The 24,810-nt window shown below is 38.4% G+C and overlaps 2 protein-coding genes across 2 annotated transcripts in view; both read left to right on the top strand.

Moving 5' to 3' along the window:
- Positions 1-5,450, top strand: part of ADGRG4 (adhesion G protein-coupled receptor G4) — a 30,907-nt gene extending 25,457 nt beyond the window's left edge. The window contains exons 19-23 of the mRNA XM_040572776.1: positions 803-1,071; positions 2,289-2,382; positions 3,514-3,803; positions 4,359-4,460; positions 5,296-5,450. Coding sequence (XP_040428710.1) covers positions 803-1,071; positions 2,289-2,382; positions 3,514-3,803; positions 4,359-4,460; positions 5,296-5,450 — 910 coding nt within the window. The remainder of the gene's footprint in view (positions 1-802; positions 1,072-2,288; positions 2,383-3,513; positions 3,804-4,358; positions 4,461-5,295) is intronic.
- Positions 5,451-15,858: 10,408 nt separating this feature from the next.
- Positions 15,859-20,886, top strand: BRS3 (bombesin receptor subtype 3). Its single transcript, XM_040572656.1, has 3 exons — positions 15,859-16,444; positions 19,077-19,428; positions 20,027-20,886. Exons 1-3 carry the CDS (start codon positions 16,014-16,016, stop codon positions 20,432-20,434), a joined length of 1,191 nt encoding a protein of 396 aa, XP_040428590.1. The 5' UTR covers positions 15,859-16,013; the 3' UTR covers positions 20,435-20,886.
- Positions 20,887-24,810: the final 3,924 nt, after the last annotated feature.

The following is a 24,810-nucleotide window of genomic DNA, read 5'->3' as shown; positions in this document are numbered from 1 at the left end:
TCTTGTGTCATTTTTAATGTTTTAGCAATAACGATTTTTCAGTAACTAGCAGAATGTTCGGTAATATTTGTTAATGTTATGCACAGGAGGCAAGAGTGAGATCAGAAAGTATAAGTATTTCTTTATTTTGACCTCTGACTGTGGTGAAACAGGAGGGTTTAAAATCCCTATACTTTGAGATATGCACTAGTCTGAACTGTTCAACAACTTCTGTGTTCCTAAATTTTTGTAATTTCATAAATGGGTGTTTTGTGGGTATGGGTAAGATACCATGTCAAGAAACTGGAATATTCTCTCTATATAGACGGTACATTAGATGACACTAACAATAACAAAGAAATGCTTATATTTCTGTTCTCTTGCTGTTGATTGTTCTGGTGTTTTGTCCTTTTGGATAGGTTTTGTTTCATACTGTATGCACAAGTAGCTCCTGGAACGATGGGGCTCTAGCCTTAGGCGACTGTAGGTGTTTTCCTAAGACAGTAATATTGCAATAACAATTAACATCTCATGCAGTAGTAAAAAAAAAAAAAAAAAAAAAAGAAGTTAAATCTCTCTTCTACCAAGTGTGAATAGCCTAGTAGGTCTTTCATGTATATAGAAGCTCTATTTTTTTCAGACTGAAAGATGTGCTTCAGAAATAAACTAATGATTTGATTCAAAATGTTAATGTAGATACAAATTACACTACAGGAAGCCAATCTGTAATGTGTTGAACACACATTTATGTTACCTGGTATTATAGAATGTACCCAGCACAATTTGTGCAATGATAACCTTGTAACTTTCCACTTCCATTTAGAAAGCTGCGGAGAGACAATCCTGCAAAAATCCTGCTAAATCTTTGTGCCACGCTGCTGATGTTGAACTTGGTCTTCCTGGTCAATCCCTGGCTGTCCTCATTCAACCAGCCAGCTCTCTGTATCACTGTAGCTGCGCTCCTTCACTATTTCCTGCTTGCAGCTTTCACATGGATGTGCCTGGAGTCTGTTCACTTTTACTTGTCTCTTGTAAAAGTTTTCAATATTTACATCCCAAAGTACATCTTAAAATGCTGCATTGCTGGATGGGGTAAGTAAGTGAATTTCTTTTCAACTTCTGTGCTCGTTACATTTTCTAAGATAGGGGCATGTTTGCAAAAGTAAGTTAGGACACTGAGCTAGTAGAAATGTGGTGCTTGCCCTAAGCCTTAAGGATGTATTTCTTCTCCCAGGCAGGTTCAGCTTAAGTTTCTCCTGCTCACGGAGACAGTAACAGGAAGTGCATGTTGCACAGTTATATGCAAGGAAAGCCAAAAGTTAATGTAAATAAATGCCTTCCCTACTGCTCCTAGTCTGTACGGGAATGATTTATCGTGGCAGTTAACATCAGTGCATGTGCCTGAGGAAGTGTGAGCTGACCACAGCCTGTGCCCCTGTGTTGGTGATGCACAGAGGTAATTCTGATCTCCCTCACCAGGCCTAGTGTTCTTAGCTGTTATCTATGCATAATTCCCCTGCAGGGGATGGATTTGGCTTTCATTCCTGGGGACTTCACTGATTCACCTTTCCTCTAAGCACTTGGCGTCAAGAGACTTGTTAGGGAGAAACATAATGAAAGGGACACAGTATGCTGGCTCAGTTATTAGAAAAGGTGTTATCAAAGGCAGTGACCTAGAGCAAAATTTGACCCATATTGTTTGGGTAGCCATTAGGTGCTGTTTTAAAGCATTTTTTATGTTTTTGAACAGTGTGCAGCATATAATCATCTCTATCCTCAGATTTAATATTGCACATAATTGTTCTCAGGGGCAGCCATACGTAATGGCACTGCTGGCAGCAGTTATTCTGAACAGAAGAGCCAGAACTGAAAGAAATGTGGCAAATAGGAAGTGAATGGAAGAAAAGACTGATCAAACACTGGCTGGAAAATGTCTGTCTCTATCAGATATTAATGCAAAATGCTGTGGTCTGCGTATCTTTTAACGCTCTGCTTTTTGTAATAATCAGTTGGTTTTATTTTACCAGATTGGATCCCTTCTGGAGATGTTTGAACATTCACAAACATTTTGCAAACACAGATATTTTATGCCTACTCATTTGTAATTTACATAAATAAGGAGATTAATCCTGCTATGCCACACATTTAATTACACTCATTTCAGAAGGAGCTTTAGGAGTACAGTTTGATCCCAAGATGTACATGTCTGTGGTAATTACTCAACAGAAATTATCTGACATCTTCCCATATTCTTCTTCTTTTTTTTTTTTTAATTGAAATATTTCCTTTTCTCTTTCTTTCCACTTTAGGAATACCAGCTATTGTAATTATTATTGTACTCATTATAAATAAAGACTTCTATGGCGGTGGATCACAGTCTGAGAAGAATCCGTTCAGCAATTTGTAAGTATAATATTTCAATTGTTTTGATGGTTTTCAAAGTATCTTAAAGATTGAAGAAATAACCAAAAGGCAACAACTGCTCTCTCACTTTTGTCTTTTCTCTGCCATCTTAACCCTCTCCTTTTAGTGGTTCTGGTTGAGTGGATCCTTTTGGACTACGTGGCTAACATATGGAGTAACTCTCACTTGAGTGGACTGGAATTGTGGACAGGGAGGGATTCTTCCAGTTTTATGCCCAACATAGTTTGCCACTGTTTGTATCAGCTACACTTTTTCTTTCTGGAAAATCTCTCTTCCTTTACACGACAGTAACTCAGTTTGTTGTGACATTTGTATCTGCTCCTGCATGTTCTAGATTTCTGGTAAACTCTAAAGGCAGAATAATTGCTCTAGTATTTTGCACATTTGCTTCTGTTATTTTATTTTTATTTTTATTTTTTTATGTCAAGTCACATCACTGTCTCTTTCATCTTTAAGAAGCCTTTCATCATTTCAAATTCTTTTATTTTAATCATCTCAACCTCCTCTTTTCCAGTGGGAAAACACTACGTTCTTTCATCCTTTAAAAGGGTTTTATAACATAGAGTGCGTCTGCTTAATTATTTTTTCCTGCTTTCTGTTGAGCACAATCTGATCACTTGGTGAAGATTACCTGAAATATTTGAATTCTGTACTGTCAGAGGGACAACACACACCCATAACACCTTGGAGGGAAGACTGTTACCAGTCTTTAGCAAAAAGTCAACAAAACTCAGTAATTGCTGTACAAGGAAAAGCTAGCCAATGCTTGTCTTTCTAAACTCCAAATTAAGTCATATTTAACTTGGTTTTCCTAAGGCAGTGTATCTTTTTGTATGCACATTATTAATTTGTGAAACATTTATCAAGTTTATCTGAATTTGACAGAAATATTAAATTCTCCAAGATATTAAATTTCTATAACATCCACGAAAAAGGCAACCAATTAGAGAGATTCTATGAAAGTCCTTACTGGGGAAAGTAATGGGTGTTAGGGAATGCTCATTGCTAGGTATCAGAGAACCATACATGAGGATTATTTTGGAAACCAAGCTTCATTAGCTTCACTGTCTGCAGAATTCATTATCAAATTCATGCTTCCTTTTCTTGCAGTTGCTGGATTCAAGATAACACAGTGTTTTACATCTCCGTTGTGGCATATATCTTCTTAGCATTTTTGATGAATACAGCCATGTTCATCACAGTTCTCCTTCAAGTCCACTCTGTGAAATCAAGGACACAAAAGAGACACAGATTCTGGAAGCAAGTTTTTCTCCAGGACGTCAAAAGTGCCTTCAGTTTGATGTTCCTTTTGGGCTTAACTTGGGGCTTTGCCTTTTTTGCCTGGGGAGCAGTAAGGATATTTTTCTTGTATCTCTTCAGCATTTTTAACAGCTTGCAAGGTAATTTCTGAATGGAGTACGGCTATAAATGGAACGGTTTAGGACTGTGGAACAGAAATACATTTGTAATATTATATAATTCAAGTATGGGGGAAGCAGAGAGCTCATATAGCTTTTGTATTATACTGTTTAGCTATTTCAGTAGGAAAGCTCTGTTGAAGTGAAATGACAGTGTTGTTTAGATAGCATTGCTATGATAGATATTACTGTTAAAGACACGAATGCTTGCTTCAGAAACATGGGTCCCAATAAATGCATCTTTTCAGGAGCTGGTACAGTCTTTTTCATCTGGGAATAAAAATGGTTGCTGAGAATCTCCAGTGATTTTGAGATTATTCTCATACCAAATGTGCAGGCAGCTCTCTCCATTACACTTTCATATGCACAAATGACTTTCAAGTGTAATTCTGGACCAACATGATACTGGCCCAGAGGCCACCTCTCTGCCTATACATAACTTACGGTAACTCAGTGGCATACAAAAACATCAGAAAAGGGACAGAAGGTTGGAGAATCAACCCCAAAAATGTGATTTTTTTCTTCTTACTTCTTTAGGATTCTTTATTTTTGTGTTTCATTGCCTAATGAAGGATGATGTAATGAAGCAGTGCCAGGTGCACTTTTGTTGGAGGAGATTTAATCGAAAGAATTATTCTGGTAAGCATTAAGGGGTTTTGTTTAGCTTGGCTTGTGTCACATTTGTTCTACTTTAAGAAGTGTGGTGTTCTTCTCAATAGTTTTCCATTATTTCTGCATTGCATTGGATAATTTTTTGGACTTTTTCCTCTTCCTTTAACTGCTTGTATGATATGAGCATGAGGTGTCAGTATGCAGTGAAAAATGTAGCTTTCTGAAAGAGATTCCAGCTTGGTCACTAATTCTATATGTGCAGTTCATCATTCCAGTGTGTGAGCTATGTGTTTGGTGGATTTCCAGTTTTCACAAAGTTGATTTTCAGAAACTTATCCTGTATTAACACAAATGTACTGTGTCATGAGCATTGTGTGTACAGTCCTGTGCATTGTGTGCTGCTGAGGAATATGTAGCTTTCCATTTGTGCTGGGGGAATTCAGCAAGAATAATCTAAGCAGCACATGGCGTACTTTCCCTTGAGCATCAGCCAGCTCTGTGCCGTATGATACAATAAGGGTAAGACTGCCATTCCTCTCCCCTGTGTATCTCCTGAACTCTTTGGCATGGCCTTATCTAAATGAGTATTACTGGACTTGATCCCTAAAGGGGAAATAGAAGACTGAATTGCTGGTATCCAGCCTTACCTGCACAAGTGTGACGTAGCTAGTGTAAAACATAATATCAGGAATTGTGCGTTATGCCGCACAGAGACCAGTGCTTCAGGGCAGGTACAAGGATGGTACAAGAAACAAGCCCAGAACTTTCTCCTCCCTGGTCTTTGGCAGCTTGAAATGTGACACACCAGGAAGAATTTCCCATACATGATTTTATTCCTGTGCCTTCTGCTCTCTGATTTCAGACTGGAGTGGATCAAGCGCATCTACACCAAGGAATTTAAACCACCGACACCCTTCCCCAACTTTGTGGAATCTAAATTGCAATGGAACAAGCTCAACTTTGAGTGGCTCGGATTTCCCCTCCAGGACTTCTCCGAATATGAATTTTAGGATATAGAAAGGATATAAGAAAGTAGACTAAATGCTAAGGTTCCATATGGTGACTGTCAAATCCCAACCAATGGAAATATATAGGAAAGCTTTCACTGCTTTGTCTATGCCAGACTTCAGTTTGGGGTTAATGGCTGTGTTACAGATGGCTTTTGCTATATGAAGGAAAGTAAGAAAACCCTTAAGATCCTGGTATGGCTTTTTTCCAAAAGGAGGGGAACTCTCAGCTTAGCTTCCATCCTAGGCACCTAAGAAATGCTCTACCCTGTGCCAGCTGGCTGTCATTCTCATGGCACCTGCTTCCAGTTAGGGAGTACTGTAGTCTATTCTATCTCATGCATTCCCAAAAGCTCAAAGATTTGGGGGATTACAGAAAACTGAACAGGACCTGCTGTGAGCCTGTTTAGTTCAGAAGAATCCCAGCAGAATATTTTGCCTTTCGAGATGAAGAAATTGTTGCAGAGCTGTATTTTGAAAACAGAATTCTTTTATAGGAATTCTGACCTAAGCACCAAACATTCCTAGCTGGTTTTGGAAACATGCTGATTTCTGTTAGTTTCACAAAGAAGTTAAAGCATAGCTGTATTTATTGAGTTGTGCATAGTCAGGTTTCTTTCTAAATAAGTAAGACCAAATTAGCATCACTGAAAATTTTCCCCCGTTATTTTCCCTAGCTGAAGTTCATTACAACCCAACTGCTATAACTCCAGAAGATGATGAGGCCAAACATCCTTACTCACATAGAATATCATCCATGGATAAAAAGCTCCACTATCCACAGACAGCAAGGTTTTTTCATTGATATTGAATTTGTTTTCTTCTGATTCTCTAACGATGGTTGTTTTTTGTGGCATGTAGAAATAAACATTGATCTAAATAATTACTTTTAATGTACAATTATCACTCTCCACACAGTTATAGAGCTAAACCCTCCCAAGATTCAACTATCTAGGCTTCAGTGGCATGACACTACTGGCCACTTAAGAATATGGTCCCCCTGTGTTTCTTAGATTAGCTGTCATATTAAACAGTGACTGGAAACTTTCTCTTTCTTGTCATTTCACTTGTCACAGTCTGTCCTCAGTCATATTTTTGAGCTTGTTAGCTGGCTATCTCTGGCATAGATGTCTAGGTTCCTCAATGACCATCTTTCCTTGCTTTTTTAAAATGGACTCTGACCAACTTACACAAATTGGACTCAGCTTTCCAAGATGTTCCTGTCAATTGTATGTTTTTGTTTTCAGATGTATTGGCACTTCTACCTTAGATTTAGAACTCTAAAGAGGAGTCTATCATTTAAATCTTGGAAAACATCGCCCAGTACCCTAAAATGGAATATAGAATCAAGAAAAATTGAAATCCCTACCTGTAATGGATATCCACATGTATGATCAATGTATCTGATTACATCTCTTGAAAAAAAAAAAAAAAAAACAGATAAAATCCTATCATTTTAGAATTTTGGAGGTGGCAATTAAAAAGTTTGCCCTTTACTAATACTTTTCTGTGAATACAGCAGGAGGCAAAGTCCATATCGTAACATCACAGCAGTAGAGCATTACAGGTTGGAATGAAACTGCTTGACATTTGCTGCTGGTATCAGCAACCACTTCTGCTTTTGTTTGTGACCTGACTGCAGCTCACACTCAACGTCTGCAGCACTCTCTTGAATAACTGCAGCAAGAGTTGGATCAGATTTGTGGTTGTAAAAGAGGGAATTTGATCACAGTAGTGGTAAGAAGAAATGCACCATCCTGACTACCGGGAGACGTAGCTTTCCTCTCTTACTGAAGAAGGTCTTTATTTCACCAAGCGTGCTTGAATCTGTAACTTGCCTGCTTAACCAAATGCTAGTTTCAATTTTGAATGCCCTTCTCTGTATCATTCAAGTAAAGATTTTTTGGATGATTGCTAATATAGTAAAATACTAACTGGTACCAATGGCAGAGAAGAAAAAAAAAAACATAATGGAACGTTGTCTTAGAGCTGGTATGTACGACAGCAAACACAAAAGGTTCTTTCATTCTGTGAATAACTCCCACACAGCAATTAGTGGAAAAGATGAATATTTCAATGTACAGTAGCTACAGCCAGCCTACTTGAAATTAGACAGACCACCTTCAGATCCTTGTCTTTCTGGGAGAAATGTTAGCATTAAAAACAGCCAAACAAGTTCCACCTAGTACCCACTTGTTTGTAACTTGAAATTGCTTTTAATGAGGAAAAAAAAAGTAAGAAATTTACAATGAAATACAATTCAGTACGTAGGGCATGTGAACTATAATCCTCTGCTTGTGTTCCTTATTTTCACTAGTAGCATGAATGAAAACTCTGTTCCGCAGCCTGCTGCTGACCATAGCGCCTGACTCCCCTTGTGCACTCAACCTGGCTGTGCCACCCCCGGGGTGTCCTGCCAGGGTAAGGACGGAGGCTATGGTGGGAGGCCTTTGGGGGAAGAGGAGCTTCAGTCCTTCCCTGAACCCCGTTCACATCAGTTTGCCTCTGCTGTGATATCACCAAGTCTAGGTGGATGGACAGCTTGACACTGTTTCCTTTTTTCTAATTTTTCTAATTTTTCTAATTTCTACTTTTAGTGTCAAATAACACTGGAATAAGTGGTTTAGAGAGCACATGGAACTGCTGTTATTGCAAGTCTTAAAAAGCATTTATGGTGCTAAGACAAATACCTGCCAGAATTGGTAAAAGCAAGGTTGATTTTGCCTTAGGGAAGAGAATGGACTGCAAGACCTGCTGAAAGTTCTGCTAACTCTGTTTTCTATTATTGTGTTTTAAAATAAAATGGCATCAAAAGAGAATCAATACGGAAGCAACATGAGATTGGCCTAGTCTGCATACTGTAATTGTTTTGTATCATTCCTGATAAAATATGAAACATACCTTGATTTTCTAAATCTTTTGCTAAATGCCCTCATAACATGCTTAAACGACCAGGAGAAACAAAGCTTTGGATAAAAGCTGGACAAGCAGTGAGACATGCTAGAATACTTCAGACTGCCTAAAAATGGATGGAAATGCTGGCAGGTCAGTGTGTGGTTCCTGCTTCAGAGGTGTAAGAGTGGGAAGAAGAGCAAGCAGCATGGCATGTAGCTATGTCACTTCTCAATTGTTGCTATTGATTTTTTTTTCTTCTGTCTGAAAAGCAAAATCTGGAAGTAAATTTTTAAAAACCTGTCAACATGCTTATGTGAAATGCAAAGCACTGTTTGTTCTAGGAAGGCAGTTAGCTCACTTCCACTCCATCATATGCCTAATGGCTTTTCCAGCTAAACAGTATATCATTTATGTTTCAAGCATGGCATTGTTTAGGTTGTCAGCCAGAATGAAGATGTGTAATTTTCTTTGGGCTGAAATAATATCTTCCGCGCTGGCACCATTACATTTGCTCTTCTCCAATGTATCTATGCTGACATTCTGTCACAGAATTGTGCATTGATGTTTTTCACAGGGAGAGGACATGCACAATGACAAGTCTAATAAAAAATTGCTATGCACTTCTGATTCACATCCTGACAATTTCAAGTGACAGGAATAGCTCCCGCAGCTCTGGCTTGGAAAAGGACCTGACGGCTTGAGGAGCGTTACCAGCATGAACGAGTCCTCTGTACCCCCTTTCGATTCTATCAGTTGTCTCTGTTCACTATCAGGAAAAGCAGTATCTAAAAGCTCCTTTGATTTTTTAAGTCGTTCTCAGTTACTCCTAAATTGCTTATTTTTAGCCATACATACACCAGAAAAATGCATGCTCTATTTTAAACTGATGAAAGGAGGATTTCTAAAAGTGTATTTATCTATGAAGGCAATTATTTGATGTCAGATCTCAGTGAGTTGTTAACAATGGGTTAGACAACCCAGTTATGGGCAAAACAAATAAAAAATGATAGTAAAATCCCCACAGCCTCTGTGGTGACTCAGAAAGACAAAACCCTCCCCACTCCCATCCTGCTGCTTAGACCAGCACCAAACCCTACCACCCTTTGTACCAGCTACGCCCATGCATTCAGACCTGAGGTCTGGTAGTTCACCCAAGGGGCCATAGGGGTTTTTTTATTCCTCTGCATGGACCTGTGGCTAAAGCTGCCACCTGTATTTACAGCACATTGATACAATATGATAGATAGATATTACATAGGGTGACAGTTAAAGGTCAGTAATTTTGTTTTAAGTTTCCTTCTGACAGTTTATGAGTCTACAGTAATGGTTAGCAATATAGGTATGTACTTACGCCCAAGATGTAAAATTCTTTCTAAATTTAGAAGGCAGTTATTATTGGGACATTGAAAGAAATGTCATTATGGGAAAAGAATTGAGATTAAAAATCAAAATACTGGGAAGATAATTACCTATTGCATAATACTCTGTGCTTTTAACTATCAGAAAGTATTTCACATGTAATGGCATTCTAATTGTTTTAAACTAAATGAATCATTGAGTGTTTCGAGGATGCCCAAAAGAATATGCTTGCTATATTATTTCATTCCCCGACTGTTCTCTTGAGGGAAGAAATTCAAAGATATATTTTAATGTTTATTTTTCTCTCTTTTCTGACACTGGTATTTCACTTGCCATTCTCATACTGAAGCTGTCTGAGGAAACCCTTGGAAAGAGGATCTGGAATGGGATGCAATAGTGGAGAAAACAGGATGAAAGGTATTTGGAACCATTGATGAGTGAGTGCCTTCGAGATCTTGTCACAGGCAGACTGAGTCCCACTAACTCTTCTGAACAGTCCAGATTTAGACTTAGTAACAAAATCAGAAGCTATTTTCTTAGGTTTTAACCAACAAGATATCAGCCTTGTTGCTGTGTCACTGAAGGCTGCTTTTGATAGCTCATCTGAACTGGCCTTCCACCTCATCTTCATAATGCTGCAGGGTGGGATGGCATTTTTTTTGCTCCTAATCCTGCTGGTAAGTCTTGAGGTATTTGGAAGTGTAACTTGGCAACTCATCTTCAGTTCCAAAAACCAGTTCCAATCTAACATCACTCAGTCTCGGTGCCTGTACTGCTCCACCTGGTCTTCATTTAGTATCAACTCTGCACAGGTGACAGGGGGATAGAGCCAGTAATAGAACAATGTATTTTTCTCACAAATAAGTAGTCTTGACAATGAGTGGTTAGACTCTAGTGTGAATGTGATACAGATGACCAAATTGTCACTAAAGTGTCCTGAAAAGATATTATTCTTTTTAATAGCTCCACCTATGTTTTGTCTCCATCAGTGTTTTGCCAAGGACACTGGGCAACGGTAAAAGTCAAAATACAGGATAGAGAAGAGTTCCCATATACGGGTGAAAAACAACAGATTGACAGGCATGGAAACCAAGCTCCTGTATTCACAAGTGAAGAAATACAGCATGGGCAGTACCTTATGTAACCTTCCATTTCCTGACACTTGGTAGCTCAGAAATGAATGTCTGACGAGATGGGGAGAAAATGTTCCCTCTGTTAAGGAGGGACTCAGATGCAGCTCACATAAATGATTCATTCCACCCAGAGCAGAGCTGGAAACAGCCTTGGATTTGCTGGTAATTTGCTCTAAACATGGACTGCTATCTCTGACAGCAGAGCTCACTCTGGGTGTGCATTCACTCTTTCCCATTTAATACTTGCCTGCCTGGGTACTAGAAAATGGATTCAGAAGTCATACAAGTCATACAACCTATGAAATAACTGTCAAGTAAAAGCTTCATTCTTACTATTGACCTGAGATATGAGACTCTTTGACCCCATATCTTGTCATTATTTGTCATACTCATGGCAATTTCAATTTAAGGGGAAGATACTAAAGGTGCAACTCAGATGCAAGTCAGAAACAAATTGCACACTCCCAGCCTTGTCAGTCTGCAGTCTCTATAGCAGGTACTCCTTTCCCAACACAGTGACACGCTCAAAATGAAGAAATGAGGAGTTATGGTCATGCAAGTATTGCAGTGCTCTTCAGTCAGGTGGGCACAGTTCCCTTATAAGAGGAACAGGAAGATGTGCTGTGTGCTTGTAAAGAGCGTAGAGAAATTAAAATTCAGATCTAAGTATAACAGAGACTAGCATGAGAGGAGAGAATGGCGGTGAAAACAAAGCAGAAGTGTGTATCTTCCTACCATTATTATTATTATTATTATTATTATTATTATTATTGTTTGCCATTGGCAGAGCCAGCTCAGAAAACACTAGGAAGAAAAATACATTTCAGATAACATAGCTCTAGTTATAGCTGTAGACTGTGGCTTAATAGCTAGATCTGTTAAAGAACTCCAGGTTAGGACTACTTGATGGAGGAGCAAAAAACCCTCCTTCACCTTTATGTCAAAATAAGATAAGCTGGGGAAAAAAAAAAAAAAAAGGCTACTGAGAATCACTGGGCTGTTGTCCTGGAAAGAAAATATTTACATGGAACTCAGCAGACTGCTAAGCTTCAAATAAGTTTTGAAGGAGGGGAGTAAGAGGACTGTCCATAGTGCAGCAGAGTTCTGCTCTGTTGTGAACAGCCTAAAATAATGGGTCTGCAGGTCTCCACCGTGCTGTGAAAGGGTGTGTGATGGGCTTTGCTCTGCTGGCCTTCTGGGGGGCACAAATGCCAACAGCAGCTGCCCAGGAAGCTCACCATTTCCCACTGCACTTGCATGGTCTCAGTCTTCTGCCTTGGTGCGTTCCCTTCACCCGCTTCACCATCCGAGGTGCTAATCTAGTACATCATATCCATTCTTTTAGCATGGCACTTCACGGCAGCTATTTGATGGTGTACTCACAAGGCATCCAAGGGAGCTGCTATTATTGAGACTGAGCATTAGGGCTTTTTTGGAGTTTTCAGGATGGTCAAGTGGCTCATCTGTAGGAGAGCTCTATATCTGAGAAAAGCCTTTTTAAGAGAGGATGCCACGGCAGAGTCTACCAAAATTCAAGACTGACTCCACCTACTAGGACAGACAAGCTGTTCGGTATCTCTCTGTTGTTAACACCCTAAGAACATAAACGTCAGTTCGCGCAGCGGAGAGACAGAAAGATATATCAGCCAGCAATAAACAGATGGCAACACTGCTGGGAGATTCAATTAAAGCAAGGGTCGAAAATGTGTTTGAGACATAGAAGAAAAAATAAGACAACTAAATAGTTCGATGGAGCATTGATACAAATAATGACCTAAGAAAGTGAGTTAAAATAAGCCTAAAAAGAACGGGCTCACAAATACAGCCATAGTTCCCTGTGCATCAATTCTGAATTCCTACCACTCTAGCTACAAAGCATTTTGACATATTTGTGTAAATAACAATCAACTCTGCATGACCAGTGTATATTGAAATAATAAAAATGTGTTGCACAAGTTAAGATTTTGGCTGCTTTCTCCATATTTTGGTTTGGTGCAGAGCAAATGGTTCCAAAAGAGAATTTTCTGAGTGGGTGACACTACACAGCACATGGAAATGACTTAAGTCAGCAGTCACACTGCATTAAAACAGAAAATTTGCATGAAAAATACTGCTACAGTATATACTCTTGAGTGTTTTATTTGCACTTTTTTTCAGCATGGAGTTTAAAAGGAACATTCATTTTCTGTGAAACACAGTGCTTTAAACAATAGTCAGAATTACCCAAATTGCTTTTCTCTTAACACCAGAAGACAGAGATCTAAAATAACATCTTACAGTTGTTTACTATTTAGAATAATGATGCCATTCTCTTCCTTTTAAGCTGGATTCTCAGATTCAAAGTCATTGGAATCTGTGTTAAAAATGTGGTGTGTTTTCCCTTGCCTGGTTTCTACCTATGAAACCAATGAAGAGCACACAAGAATTGATGAACAGAAACACTGAAATTCTACCATCACTGACAAACTGTGTATCTGATGTTTACTATCTGTTCTTCAGTTTTCCTGGATTTCCTTGGAATTTTCCTGGATTTTCCTACAGAAGATGATTCTGTGTGGTTTTTCAAAATAACGTTTTTCACCTCCTGACAGTCAACTAAAAACATCTTATGCTCTATAAGGAGAGGACCTCTCTGACGAGCTAAAGCCTGCAGTAATACAAGCTGTGTAGGAAGAATTGTGAGAAACAAAAGAGCTTTCTTCTGCCATATTCCATCAAGGAGGCAGAAAGTTGGGAAAAATATATTCTCTCAATAGAAAGAGAGAATCAAGTAGAATTTCATGCTGCTGTGAAGTTGGTTAGACATATGTACCGTGCCCTGTTAAAGAGAGAGCAGGAAAAATGTCTTTGTGCTTCCAGGTAATGCAGGCCTCACAGTGTGAAGCATCAGACAGAACATTCAGGTTCAGATAGTTAAATTCAGGTCCTGTTATGAATAAACAGCACACAAAATGTCAGGAGTAAACAGAATTTTAAGCCCTTGCACCTTTCTGGGGTTGCTTTCATCTGTGACAGATGTTAGCAACCTCAAGAATTTTAAATACAGCTTGGGAGGTCTGTCACCTTTCCTTTCGTACCTGAATCATCCCCCAAGCCAAACACTGGGAGCACCTCATAACTCAAAAGTCTCCAGTCCTCTAGGTTCTCTCTTACACAGAAGGGTACCAGTTTGGGTCCTCTATCTTGCTGTACAAAATCAAGGGACAGATTAAACTGAGTTATGATACAATCTAAAGTTGTCAGCCCAAATCTGATGGGTCTGCAAACTCTGGGACTGCACAAGGTTGAGAATCTATGCTGCTAACTGAACTTTGCTACATCAGCCAATCTCTTGTGCAAATCAAGGCACGTAACAAGCTTCTTTCAGCTAAATTGCAGTTTTAGCCAAACACCTGATATTTCATTCAGATGTTACCCTTGAGTGTTCAACACTTGGTGGGTAACAATTAGTTCCTAATGTTTGCTGATACCCCACTTCTCCTATACAGGAAATCTAAACATTTTATGTAAGTATCTGACATTAAGCTGTCACAATCTGCTACAGTTGCCGAACTCTATATTAAATATAATGCACAGTACTACACTGGTGTGGGTGGACAACATAATCGGGCATCCTCAAAGACACCTAAATCTGTGAGCAACCTACATACTGTGCCTGTATAAAAGGACATATTATGGTTGATCGTGACAAGAACTTTCTTCTAAAAGCACTTAGAAAAAATGTAATTGGAATTTTTAACCCCTACATCCTTTCTGTATCAGTGATTACTTCTTCCACCTGGCCATAGCATGGGTCTACTTGCATCACTGCCTGATAACCATGGCATAGTTGTGCTTGCAAGGCTTGGGACTGGGATTTTTTGTATTTAGTACGTAGAGGAGGTATTTTGAATGAAATAAGCTTGATTTGTGTGTGTGTGTATAGCTAAAGGTAATGGGCTTGGCGATAAGATTGCTTTTGTGATTTGAGCAGACTACTCTCTTCACTCCAACATCACAGCTGAAGACCAATCTGGAGGAAAAAATACTCCAGCTACTGATCTTCATTTTCAAGACATAAAACTCAGCCCTTTTACATCCTTTCCTTTTTCATTATTTATAAATAAGATTTTGACTTTCTTAATTTCAGGAAATTTAGCCCAATAGGTCACATTCCTCATACCTCAGTTTCCACTAACGTTAATCATGGGTTCATCACAGAGTACAGTTTCAGATTTGACTGTTGACTAATCTAAAGATAAGAAAACCTGTAGTACTAACATATGTGATTGAGACAGCATCATGAAAAGTTGTTTTCCTCTCAAAAAACTTGAATCATCAGTGGTACCATTCAAAGCCTATAAATACATGGACTATTGCAAGATAGTGGGCTTCTGTACTGCAACTGTCTGTAAGCCTGTCCAAACTTCAGCATAAGTTGTGGCTTTGTTGTCAACGGGACTGTTTCAACGGAGAAACCTAAACTTTAATGTAAGTGTTAGCACTGTTATGGCCATAAATTTCTATCTTATGTTGCCTTCAGGAACGTTACTGCATTTCAGTTATGGAAATACTAATTAGAATGTAGATGAATACAGGCTGTCTCTAAGGCTTTTTTTTTAAAAATGAATACTATCTATATTTTGAGATATTTTTATCTGTCATTAGGGTATACTTTACAGTTTTATGTTAAATTAGTATATTCTATGCTTACCTGTATGTTTTATAAAACTATTTCAGGTTTTCATTTTATTTTCTTTTTAGAGTATTTTGAAAAAATATTAACAAACATCTGATAGGTACTATGTGAACTGTAATAGCACAGTGAATATAATACAATAGTTATTTGCCAGATACCTCCAAAAAACAAACAAACAAAAAAACCACACCATTTCTGCTACTATCTTTAAAGAAACTCCCTTTCTCTTTTTCCTCCTCCCTCTCTGCTCCACTAGCTGAAAAGCCAATAAAAAAATTCTCCACCTCCTACACAGTTCAGAACAAGATCTGTGTGCATTTATCCTAGGCATGCTTTGAGACCCAGAAGGGGATGCAAGTAGTCAATGTGCAACGGGAATCTTAACTTCAGACACTAATCTGTACCTCTCTATTGACCTTGCTGATATGCTGCAAGCTAATTATTAAACTTTTGTGGTTTTTTTTGGATCAATTTAAGTCCAGCCTGGGGAGAAGAAACAGTTAAAGAAATGTCTCAAGTATACTTGCATTCATCTAATCAGACTTTGTGTGCATCTACAAATGGTACAGAACTGAAATTAATCATTGATAATGAAACCACAAATGAAAAATGGACTGAAGACTCCTTTCCAGGATTAGAAATACTGTGCACAATTTACGTTACATATGCTGTGATCATTTCAGTGGGTCTCCTTGGAAATGCTATACTCATCAAAGTCTTTTTCAAGATTAAATCAATGCAGACGGTTCCAAACATCTTCATCACCAGCCTGGCATTTGGAGACCTACTGCTTTTATTAACTTGTGTGCCTGTAGATGCGACACGTTACATTGTGGATACCTGGATCTTCGGAAGAATTGGGTGCAAGCTGCTGTCTTTCATCCAGTTAACCTCAGTTGGAGTATCAGTGTTCACACTGACTGTTCTCAGTGCTGACAGGTGGGTCTGATGCAACTGGTTTGCCAGTGTGAAATTAGAAATGAATAAAAGAGCAGAAATGATCATTTTGCACAATAGTAAATGGCACATTTTAATGGACTGAAAAAAAAGAAAAAACCCTCCCATTTATTTTAAAAATGTGTGTTAGAAAAATTGGAACAGTTATTTTTAATAGAGTGAAGTGAGAAAGACTCTTTAAGTCTTCTGACCTTTTATTAGTTTTGAAGTACTTTTTTTTTTCTCCATTGCACAGAAAAGGTAAATTGCTTAAGGCAGGGAAAAGACAGTATATTGGTGCTATCTAGTGGTGCACTAAAGTAGTCAATGTAGATGAAAAATAAAACTGCGAAAAATGACTGAGTGGAAATCCTTTGTCTTACTCCTGTGCACTCAGTGAGGCTCTAAAATCTTAGAACCAAAACAAGTGGCGTGTGGGATGAAGAGCCAAAAGTAAACTCAGAACAGACTGTGGGACAAACTACTTTCATGACTCTCGTGACTTGATGGTTACTGCAATACTTATAGTAGTTTTCATGTTGGTAAGTGCTTAGTGTGAGATAACGTGGCACAATTGGAATACTTTCTCTGCTTTGAGCTTACAGTTCTTACATTTTTTCCAGATATATTTTAGCCCAGAAGTCCTGAAATTAAACCCAGGATAAAAATGATCCCTGTTAATAGGGATCAGTGCTCCCATCTGACTCTTGTCATGAGGAACTGCTGAATAACCATTTTTCAGTGCACCTCCTTTCTGAATGAACAAGACTATGATGAGATGCCAGACCAATCAGCGTGAGCATGGCAAGGAGCAGAAAAAGACAAAATTAGTTTTAGTACTAAAGAAAAAGATTCTCATCTTGGATATCAGCAGTTGTAGATTGTATGCAATAGCACGTGTCCAGACTTTAAATCCCAAGTAATGCTACTGTTACTGTAACCCCCAAAAAATTCGGCCAACATAAGACCGGCCATACTTTGTCAGATCAAGGGTCCATGCAGGCCGATACCCAGACTCCAGCAGTGGTAATACAAAGACAAGAAAAGACACATAGGTAGGGTAAGAACACGGTGATGTTACAACACGACACCTAAGCCTTCAGATGATCTCCTGAGCAGATGTGGTTTCTGTCTACTTAATAACCTCAGTGCATTTTTCTTCTAGATCCTTGTCCAGTCTCTTCTTGAACTTGGTTAGCAATGACTTTCACTGCCTCTTTCTTTCTTTTTTGTTGTTGTTTTGATTTTTTTTTGTTTTGTTTTGAACGTGGCTTCATTTGATGGCTCTGGCTCTTGTGCCAGAAGACAATAATCCCTATCCATCCTCTCCGGGCTGCTCATGTTATATTCCATCCTTAGTATGCTTTTCTGAGATGTGTGCAGAGCAGCACATGGTATTCATGAGTTGCCTGAGCCAGACATAAAGATAATTGCACAATCTCTCTTTTCAATCCTTTGCTTTCCTAATAATTCCTAACATTTTGCATTTTATTTGTTACTAATATTAAGATGAAGTTTTCATTGAAATATTTATCACAGTTTCAAGATTGTGGTCCTGCACGAAGTCAATTCAACATCCATCATTGAGACACTTCCTTCTGTATTTGATTCTTCATAGTAGCTGTTATATAAATACTCCATAAGATGTTTTCACAGGATAACTATATGGCAAACTTACTCAGACAGTTCAGAACATAAGTCATGTGCACAATCATGTTCCAGTACACTAGAAGAGCTTGAGGTCAATAAAAATTGTGTTTATTTGATAAACAACAATCCAGACTTCAGTTTTCAACTTAAACTTGACTAGAGGAGAAAGAGAAGACCAGATCCTCAGCTTGCGCAAAATAGTACATCTGAACTGTCTTGTTCTCTGGATCCTTTTTCACTATGTTTCCTTTCATGCCAGTCTTGTGCACCCCTGGAAAGACCTCTTCTGTCCTCATCATTAAGTGTCACTGATGTTTTGAGAGCAGGGTATGTTGATTCGTGTGCCTCACCCACCTTTGTGGGAGCTGCTTCCTTTTCCATGTCCCCTTTCCACAGAGATTTTGACTCATCCATAGATTTGCCCAGATTTTCTCAAACGTTTCACTCAGTCCGGATGCAGCAGAATCACAGCCATGAATCAACCAACAGCAGTGTTAGCTCATATTTTATGAATATGAATGAACACCTGAGCATTAGTTTGAGTAAGATCACTGCACTCAGCTAGGATCTTAGGAACAAGACGGAAAGGAAGAGTGCACATAGAAGGTTTCATGTATTTATAAGCCAGTTAACTTAATTCATACGTTTACCAGTTTTGCAGCTAACTCTCTCATTTATCTTTCTGCGCAGCTCCACAAAACTAGGAGAGTTTACTGATTCTAATCCAAACAGTAGAAAGCGCCTTTACTAAGGAAGGCTTCAATCACAAGTCCTGCCAGCCAATTCATTAAAACGATACATGCTTGAAATTAACTTTTGCATTTTCATCTTAATTGTAATGAGCTAGTATATGTTTCATTTCCAAGATGATTCTTCAAAATTTAGTTTAGTGCAAATAGGGATGGCTTTACCCTCAGAAAGTTTACACAATCAGTGCTTGCACTACTACTGTATTTACTCTGACAGTGGTGTTGGTTGCTTTTAGGTACAGAGCCATTGTTAAGCCCTTGGAACTGCAGACCTCAGATGCGCTCCTGAAGACCTGCTGTAAAGCCGGCTCTGTCTGGATTGTCTCCATGATATTTGCTATTCCAGAGGCCGTTTTTTCAGATCTGTATTCTTTCAGCAATCCTGAGAAAAACGTAACTTTTGAGGCATGTGCCCCCTATCCTGTATCTGAGAAGATACTGCAGGAAGCTCACTCCCTGGTTTGCTTCTTAGTGTTCTACATTGTGCCATTAGCTGTCATTTCTGTCTATTATTTTCTCATTGCCAGAACTTTATATAAAAGTACATTCAACATGCCAGCAGAAGAACATGGTCACGCCCGTAAGCAGGTAAGTTATGATCAAAGACCAAAATGTCCAATTTTCCAGAATCTATCAAGCTGATTCAAGCCTTTGTTCTCAAGTGCAAAACCTTCTCCTAATAATATGCACAAACAGATGAATAAAATTCTCCATAAACTCAGTGCATATTAGCAATCCAAATGCAGCTGTACACTTACGCATATTCTTATGTCTCATCAACTTAATCGTGAGTGTACATGCTTTCCTAAAGAGAAACTTTTTTTTTCCTAAAAGTTTGCTTTGCTTTATTATGACCCTATGAAACTCAAGAGTTATGAAGTTGAATTCTAAAGAGTAAGACCTCATCCATGTTAGCTGACTTGTACTTACTTATAAATCCTAATCTAGCTGAGATTCCCATGTGATTTATAATAGAAGGGGAATGTGCTTTGCGTTGGAAATACTTTGTTAAAAAAATATGGAATTGATTTATTTTATTTATTTTTTTTTTCTTTGCCATTTCATGTTGGGGTTTTTTTTGGTCACTAATGCATTTAGGCTTTTAGACTCCTTTGAAAATCAGCACCAAGTACATAACTGTGTTACTAATTGCTATTAATACCAGGTATGCATTATTTTCTTGTAGATTGAATCCCGCAAGAGAGTTGCAAAAACAGTGCTGGTGCTTGTTGCTTTGTTTGCCTTTTGCTGGTTGCCTAACCACATCCTCTACCTATACCGCTCCTTTACATACCATTCTTCTGTAGATGCTTCCACCTTTCATCTGATAGCTACTATTTTTTCCCGTGCATTGGCCTTCAGCAATTCTTGTGTCAATCCTTTTGCTCTTTATTGGCTGAGTAAAAGTTTCCGGCAACATTTTAAAAAGCAAGTCTCATGCTGCAAGGCAAAACTTCGTACAAAGCCTCCCAGTGCTACCCAAAGCAATTCACCTACCAGAGCCCTGTCAATCACAGGCAGCACACATGGCTCAGAAATCAGTGTTACACTGCTAACAGATTACAGTATCACAAAAGAAGAGGAAAGTGTTTAGTCCATCTGTGATGAAGAAGGACAGAAACTGACCGTTTGCAGTTGAGTCACTACTGTCTGCATCGTGGAGAAATGCCATGCCCTGCCCTGCCTCTGAAAGGATTTTCACCAGGAGTTCCTAATTTCTTTAAGCATACAACAAAGAAATCAAAGTGTGTGGCAGACGAAGATAAAGCAGCTGAAATTTTCAGCGTAGGCTCAAAGGAGTTGCTCATTTGCCCGAGCATCAACAGGCGACCTTAGCAGAGATTCTTGTGCTGAGCAGGACCGGAGCCAGCAAAGTTGCTGTGAGAATTGGCTGTGGGGATTGTTTTGTCCTTGGTGACTTGAGACTGGGAGCTCCCTTCTGTGAAGTACTTCCTTCTAAAGCAAGCAAGTAAAACCATGCATCTTGATAAAACCATCAACCTGACAGATTTTTATTTCTTTTCTTGTCCCAGATGTTGAAAATGAGTAAATCCATTGGGAAGCAAGTTGAAATGAAAAAAAAAAAAAAAAAGTTTGTAGTATGGTGTAGTAAAAAAAAAAAAAAAAAAGCATTATGAGCCAGATCAATGCTACCCTTTGCTCTGCCAGTGACTTTGAAATTTGGGGTAGGAGCTGATTGCAGTTTAAAGCGATGCCCTTCTCACATCCCAAGAAGGTCAAGCGATCCAGTAGGTGATCATCTCTCTTAAGCTGTGATAATCATCTTCAGCCACTTTTGTGAAGTTCTTTGTGATCTATGGATACTTCTCAAATGAGCAGAATTATTCATGGTTATAATGATTTTACATCAAGCAATTGGGTTGGATCTGTATGAGAGTTGTAGTTTGGATTTGCAGTGCACTTTTGAAGCAAACTGCTCAGACGACCCTACCTGCCTTACTTTGGTCTGCCTCCCAGAGTGCACAACCTGCCTTTCTTTCAGATAAAACTGTGTTCAGTCCATGGAACCAGACTGGAGCTGGAGTGAAGTAGAGCCCCCAAAAGTGTAGACTGTGGGTGTCAGGCTAACCATTTCCCTATAGAGATCCACTGCACCTGTAGGGTATTGCTTGATAATGTGGTCATTTCTAAATCATCTGCACATTTACAAGCATGCTGGGAGAGCTGGATTTTTCTATTGTATCAGCCTTCTATTTTTGAGTTATTCAAGTAGCATCCCTTTTTCATATTATGATAGACTGTCTTTATGAGATTGGCCTTTTAATCTCAAATCCACTGGTTTTGATGACTCTGCATGTGTAAACAAGTCAGCTATAGCCTATCATGGGCAGCCTGTTTATGCCTAAAAAGCAAAGCAGCACTGCTGGCAGGGACTGTCTTCCTATCAGGAAATACAAGAAGCAAATCTTCCAGCCCCACATTACCAAAATGTTGAATGAAACCTATTTTTATTAGGCTTGTGTACCCTGAACCAAAATTTTGTTCTGTGGGAGTTGGTGTTAAAAATCCACAATAGATTTTCTATTGCTTAAAATAAGGGACTTCTTTTTCAAAAAAGAAGTTGTGCATTGAATTATTGAAGTGAGGTTGCAACATATGAATTACACAAACTGCTGCTGTCAGTCACAGAAGTTTGAATTTTATTTCTTATTTGAAAGACTAACTAACCCTTGAAGACATAACACTCCTCCAGTTGTACAGAGCCCTTAACAACACATGGACGGAAATCCATCCATCCGTGCACTGTTATTTGAGTTCATTATAAGATGCAGAAAATCTATTTGCAGTCTCTCTCTTCTGACTGTCCTAATCAGAATAATAAAATTAATCTATAAATCCCAAAGGCATTGGAATACAACCTCTGTAGTCATCTTAAACCAGTTTAATGATAGCCCATTTTAATCCCATCAGGCCTGCCCTTATTGTACTACGCTCTTCATGTTATTTGCTGCAAGACTGTAAGCACTAATTTTCAAATGGTTTCTCCATTTTATTGTACCAATTGTATAACAGGATAGGATCATTGAAGTAAATAGAAATGTAACAGCACAGAAATGCAATTTATGGCAAAGCAGACTCCAGAGACCTCATCTTACTCTCTTTGTCTTAATAGAACACATTCCCTGGTACTGAGCAACGTAAAAATACAACTCATTACACTGATATTTTCCCCTTCTCATTTTCTTTAATGGAGCTGCAGGGTGAGACTGAAATGGGCAAATAAGCCTACACACTTAAGACCCTACTTTTCTTTTCCTAGATCTTACTGTAGGGAATTCTAAATAAAAGAAAGATCAACAAATGTTATAGTCCCTCACAACACTTTCTATTTTAGTTTATTGAAACTTTTAGAAAATAAATCTGCCACATGTTTCTGGACTTCACAATTTGTCTCTGCTGGAGGGCATATTTTTCACTACAAAGTCCTTGGTGATACCTCACAGTAGCCCTTAAAAATCAGTTTCCTAATTCACCATTTTCTTTGCTTTGCATGCAGCTACTCTTTGCTTGTGTAACTACTCCTCCAACTGGATGGTCTATCCTTTGCTAATATATTGTATTAGAAATGTGATGGTTTTGCTATATGCTACACATATTTTGGTTAAAGACTGGCAATATTTCAAGTCATGATTTAACTATTCTATGTTAATAATTCTATATTTTCAAATCTTCATGAAATGTTGAATGGGGGTGATATATTGATCAATATTTATTTTTATCTAAATGGTCTGATGTTACTCATTCCATCTAGTCATCCAATATAACTATCCATAAAATGTCTCCATGTTACCATAACTGGATTTAGGAGAAAGGAATTGTTTCTTTTGGTACCTTTTCTCAGTGTTAAAAACAGTTCTTTCAGCCCTAGGTAATATGCGTGCAATTCTATAAAAAAACATGGGAATAATGTGTATTTACAGAAATATTGAATGTCATTTAGCAAAGAATTGGCATGAGGAATTAGCGTTTTACTATTTATATCCACAATGAAAGAATATGTAGAAGAAAGGTACAAAATACTGAAAGACAAAACTCTATCACAGGACTTGTTCATGTGGAATTTTATTGGGTAAGTAAATACTATTTTTAAGATGTACCTTTTTATAGTTTGTTTTGTGAATATGTTCACGCTGCCAGCTTTAATAGATATAGACGTAACAAATCATGTTTGAGTCAGCAACAGGTTCAGTATCGGTGCTCTGATTTGCACTCTCAGTGTAAGATATTGGTTTAGTTTCAAAAAATATTTTCCAGATAAAATGAACAAAATCATGTCAAAGCATGGATATGGTGTAACAGGCTGCATCTGCAGCAAATGGCACAGAATAACATTAAAATCAGTTTGTGAAACTATAGCCATTTTAAAGCTCACCCTCTTGTTTCCATAGAAAGCATTGTTTTATTTTACATAGTTAAATATGGTCTGCCTGCTGATGGTCATGTGTTTCTGCTAAGAATATTGCAATTAAAGAATAAGCTAAAGTTACACACAGCTACACCACTTGTACATTTCAATCAGTGGTACTTGGAATTAAAAAAAAATATACAGGCTCTGCTGCAACCGATGCCCTCAGTGACAGGCTAACTGTTCTGTGGAATTTCCATTGTCAACATAGGAAAGCTTATTTAGTTTTAGCACATCTGGATCCAGTCCTGTCATTTTTCGCACAGTTAAGACACCTCTTCACCCTCCCTAGTGTGTGTGTGTACCAGATAAGGCTCCAGCCCCACGGAAAGCACAAAGAGGAGTAACCTTTCTATAATTAATCAGTATTTACTGCCTCCTTGATTTAACGTAAAAAAGAATCTTCTTAAGAAAAAAGTGTTAAATGTTTAGCTGATTAGCATTAGCTAGTGAATTGCTGGTTCTGCTTTAATAGAAATCAAAACACTTTATTATGCCAAGATTTTGTACTTTTAGTAGGTGGTATCTCTAGAACAACAATCAGCTCTGATGCATCAAGATTTCCTTTTATCACTCAGAAAAGTCAGACACAGATACAAAATCATCATTACCTAACATGCTAATGCCTCCTTTTACTGTTTTCTTTGAGATATTTTGTCATTTAAAATGCCGTTTCCTGACAGTTTAGGCTGAGCTGAGCTGTGATGTTCACATAGCCCAGAACCTGCAGCTCATCCTTCCACTGCTGCAGCGGCTGTGTTTGTGCAGCCATGAATTCAACTGTTTCAAGGACATGATTGAGATGAAAGCTGTCTCCACCAAAAAAAGTTACTGGTTTTCAGCTGAATTAGCTCCCTGAGCTGGATCACTGTGCAGTCTTTACTGAAGAGGAAGAGAACAGATGGTGGTGACAAGGTAGGAAGCTACTGGATGTCAGCTGTTCCTCAGTAGCTGCCTTCATGCATGCTGTTATCTGTGGGAAGTGCGAAGGAATTTGAGGTAGTTTGTCCTCATATCTGCAGTGAAAGTGTACAGATTAGATT

This window comes from Cygnus olor, chromosome 13 (assembly GCF_009769625.2).
Source record: "Cygnus olor isolate bCygOlo1 chromosome 13, bCygOlo1.pri.v2, whole genome shotgun sequence".
NCBI classification, from domain to species: domain Eukaryota; kingdom Metazoa; phylum Chordata; class Aves; order Anseriformes; family Anatidae; genus Cygnus; species Cygnus olor.
Note: the sequence above shows the minus strand (reverse complement) of the source record. Positions and strands in the feature narration are given on the sequence as shown.

Excerpts from the sequence above, each read along its gene's own strand:
- BRS3 (XM_040572656.1), top strand. The coding sequence starts at position 16,014 with ATGTCTCAAGTATACTTGCATTCATCTAATCAGACTTTGTGTGCATCT. Across the intron at positions 16,445-19,076 it reads ACTGTTCTCAGTGCTGACAG|GTACAGAGCCATTGTTAAGC; the intron begins GTGGGTCTGATG and ends GGTTGCTTTTAG. Across the intron at positions 19,429-20,026 it reads ATGGTCACGCCCGTAAGCAG|ATTGAATCCCGCAAGAGAGT; the intron begins GTAAGTTATGAT and ends ATTTTCTTGTAG.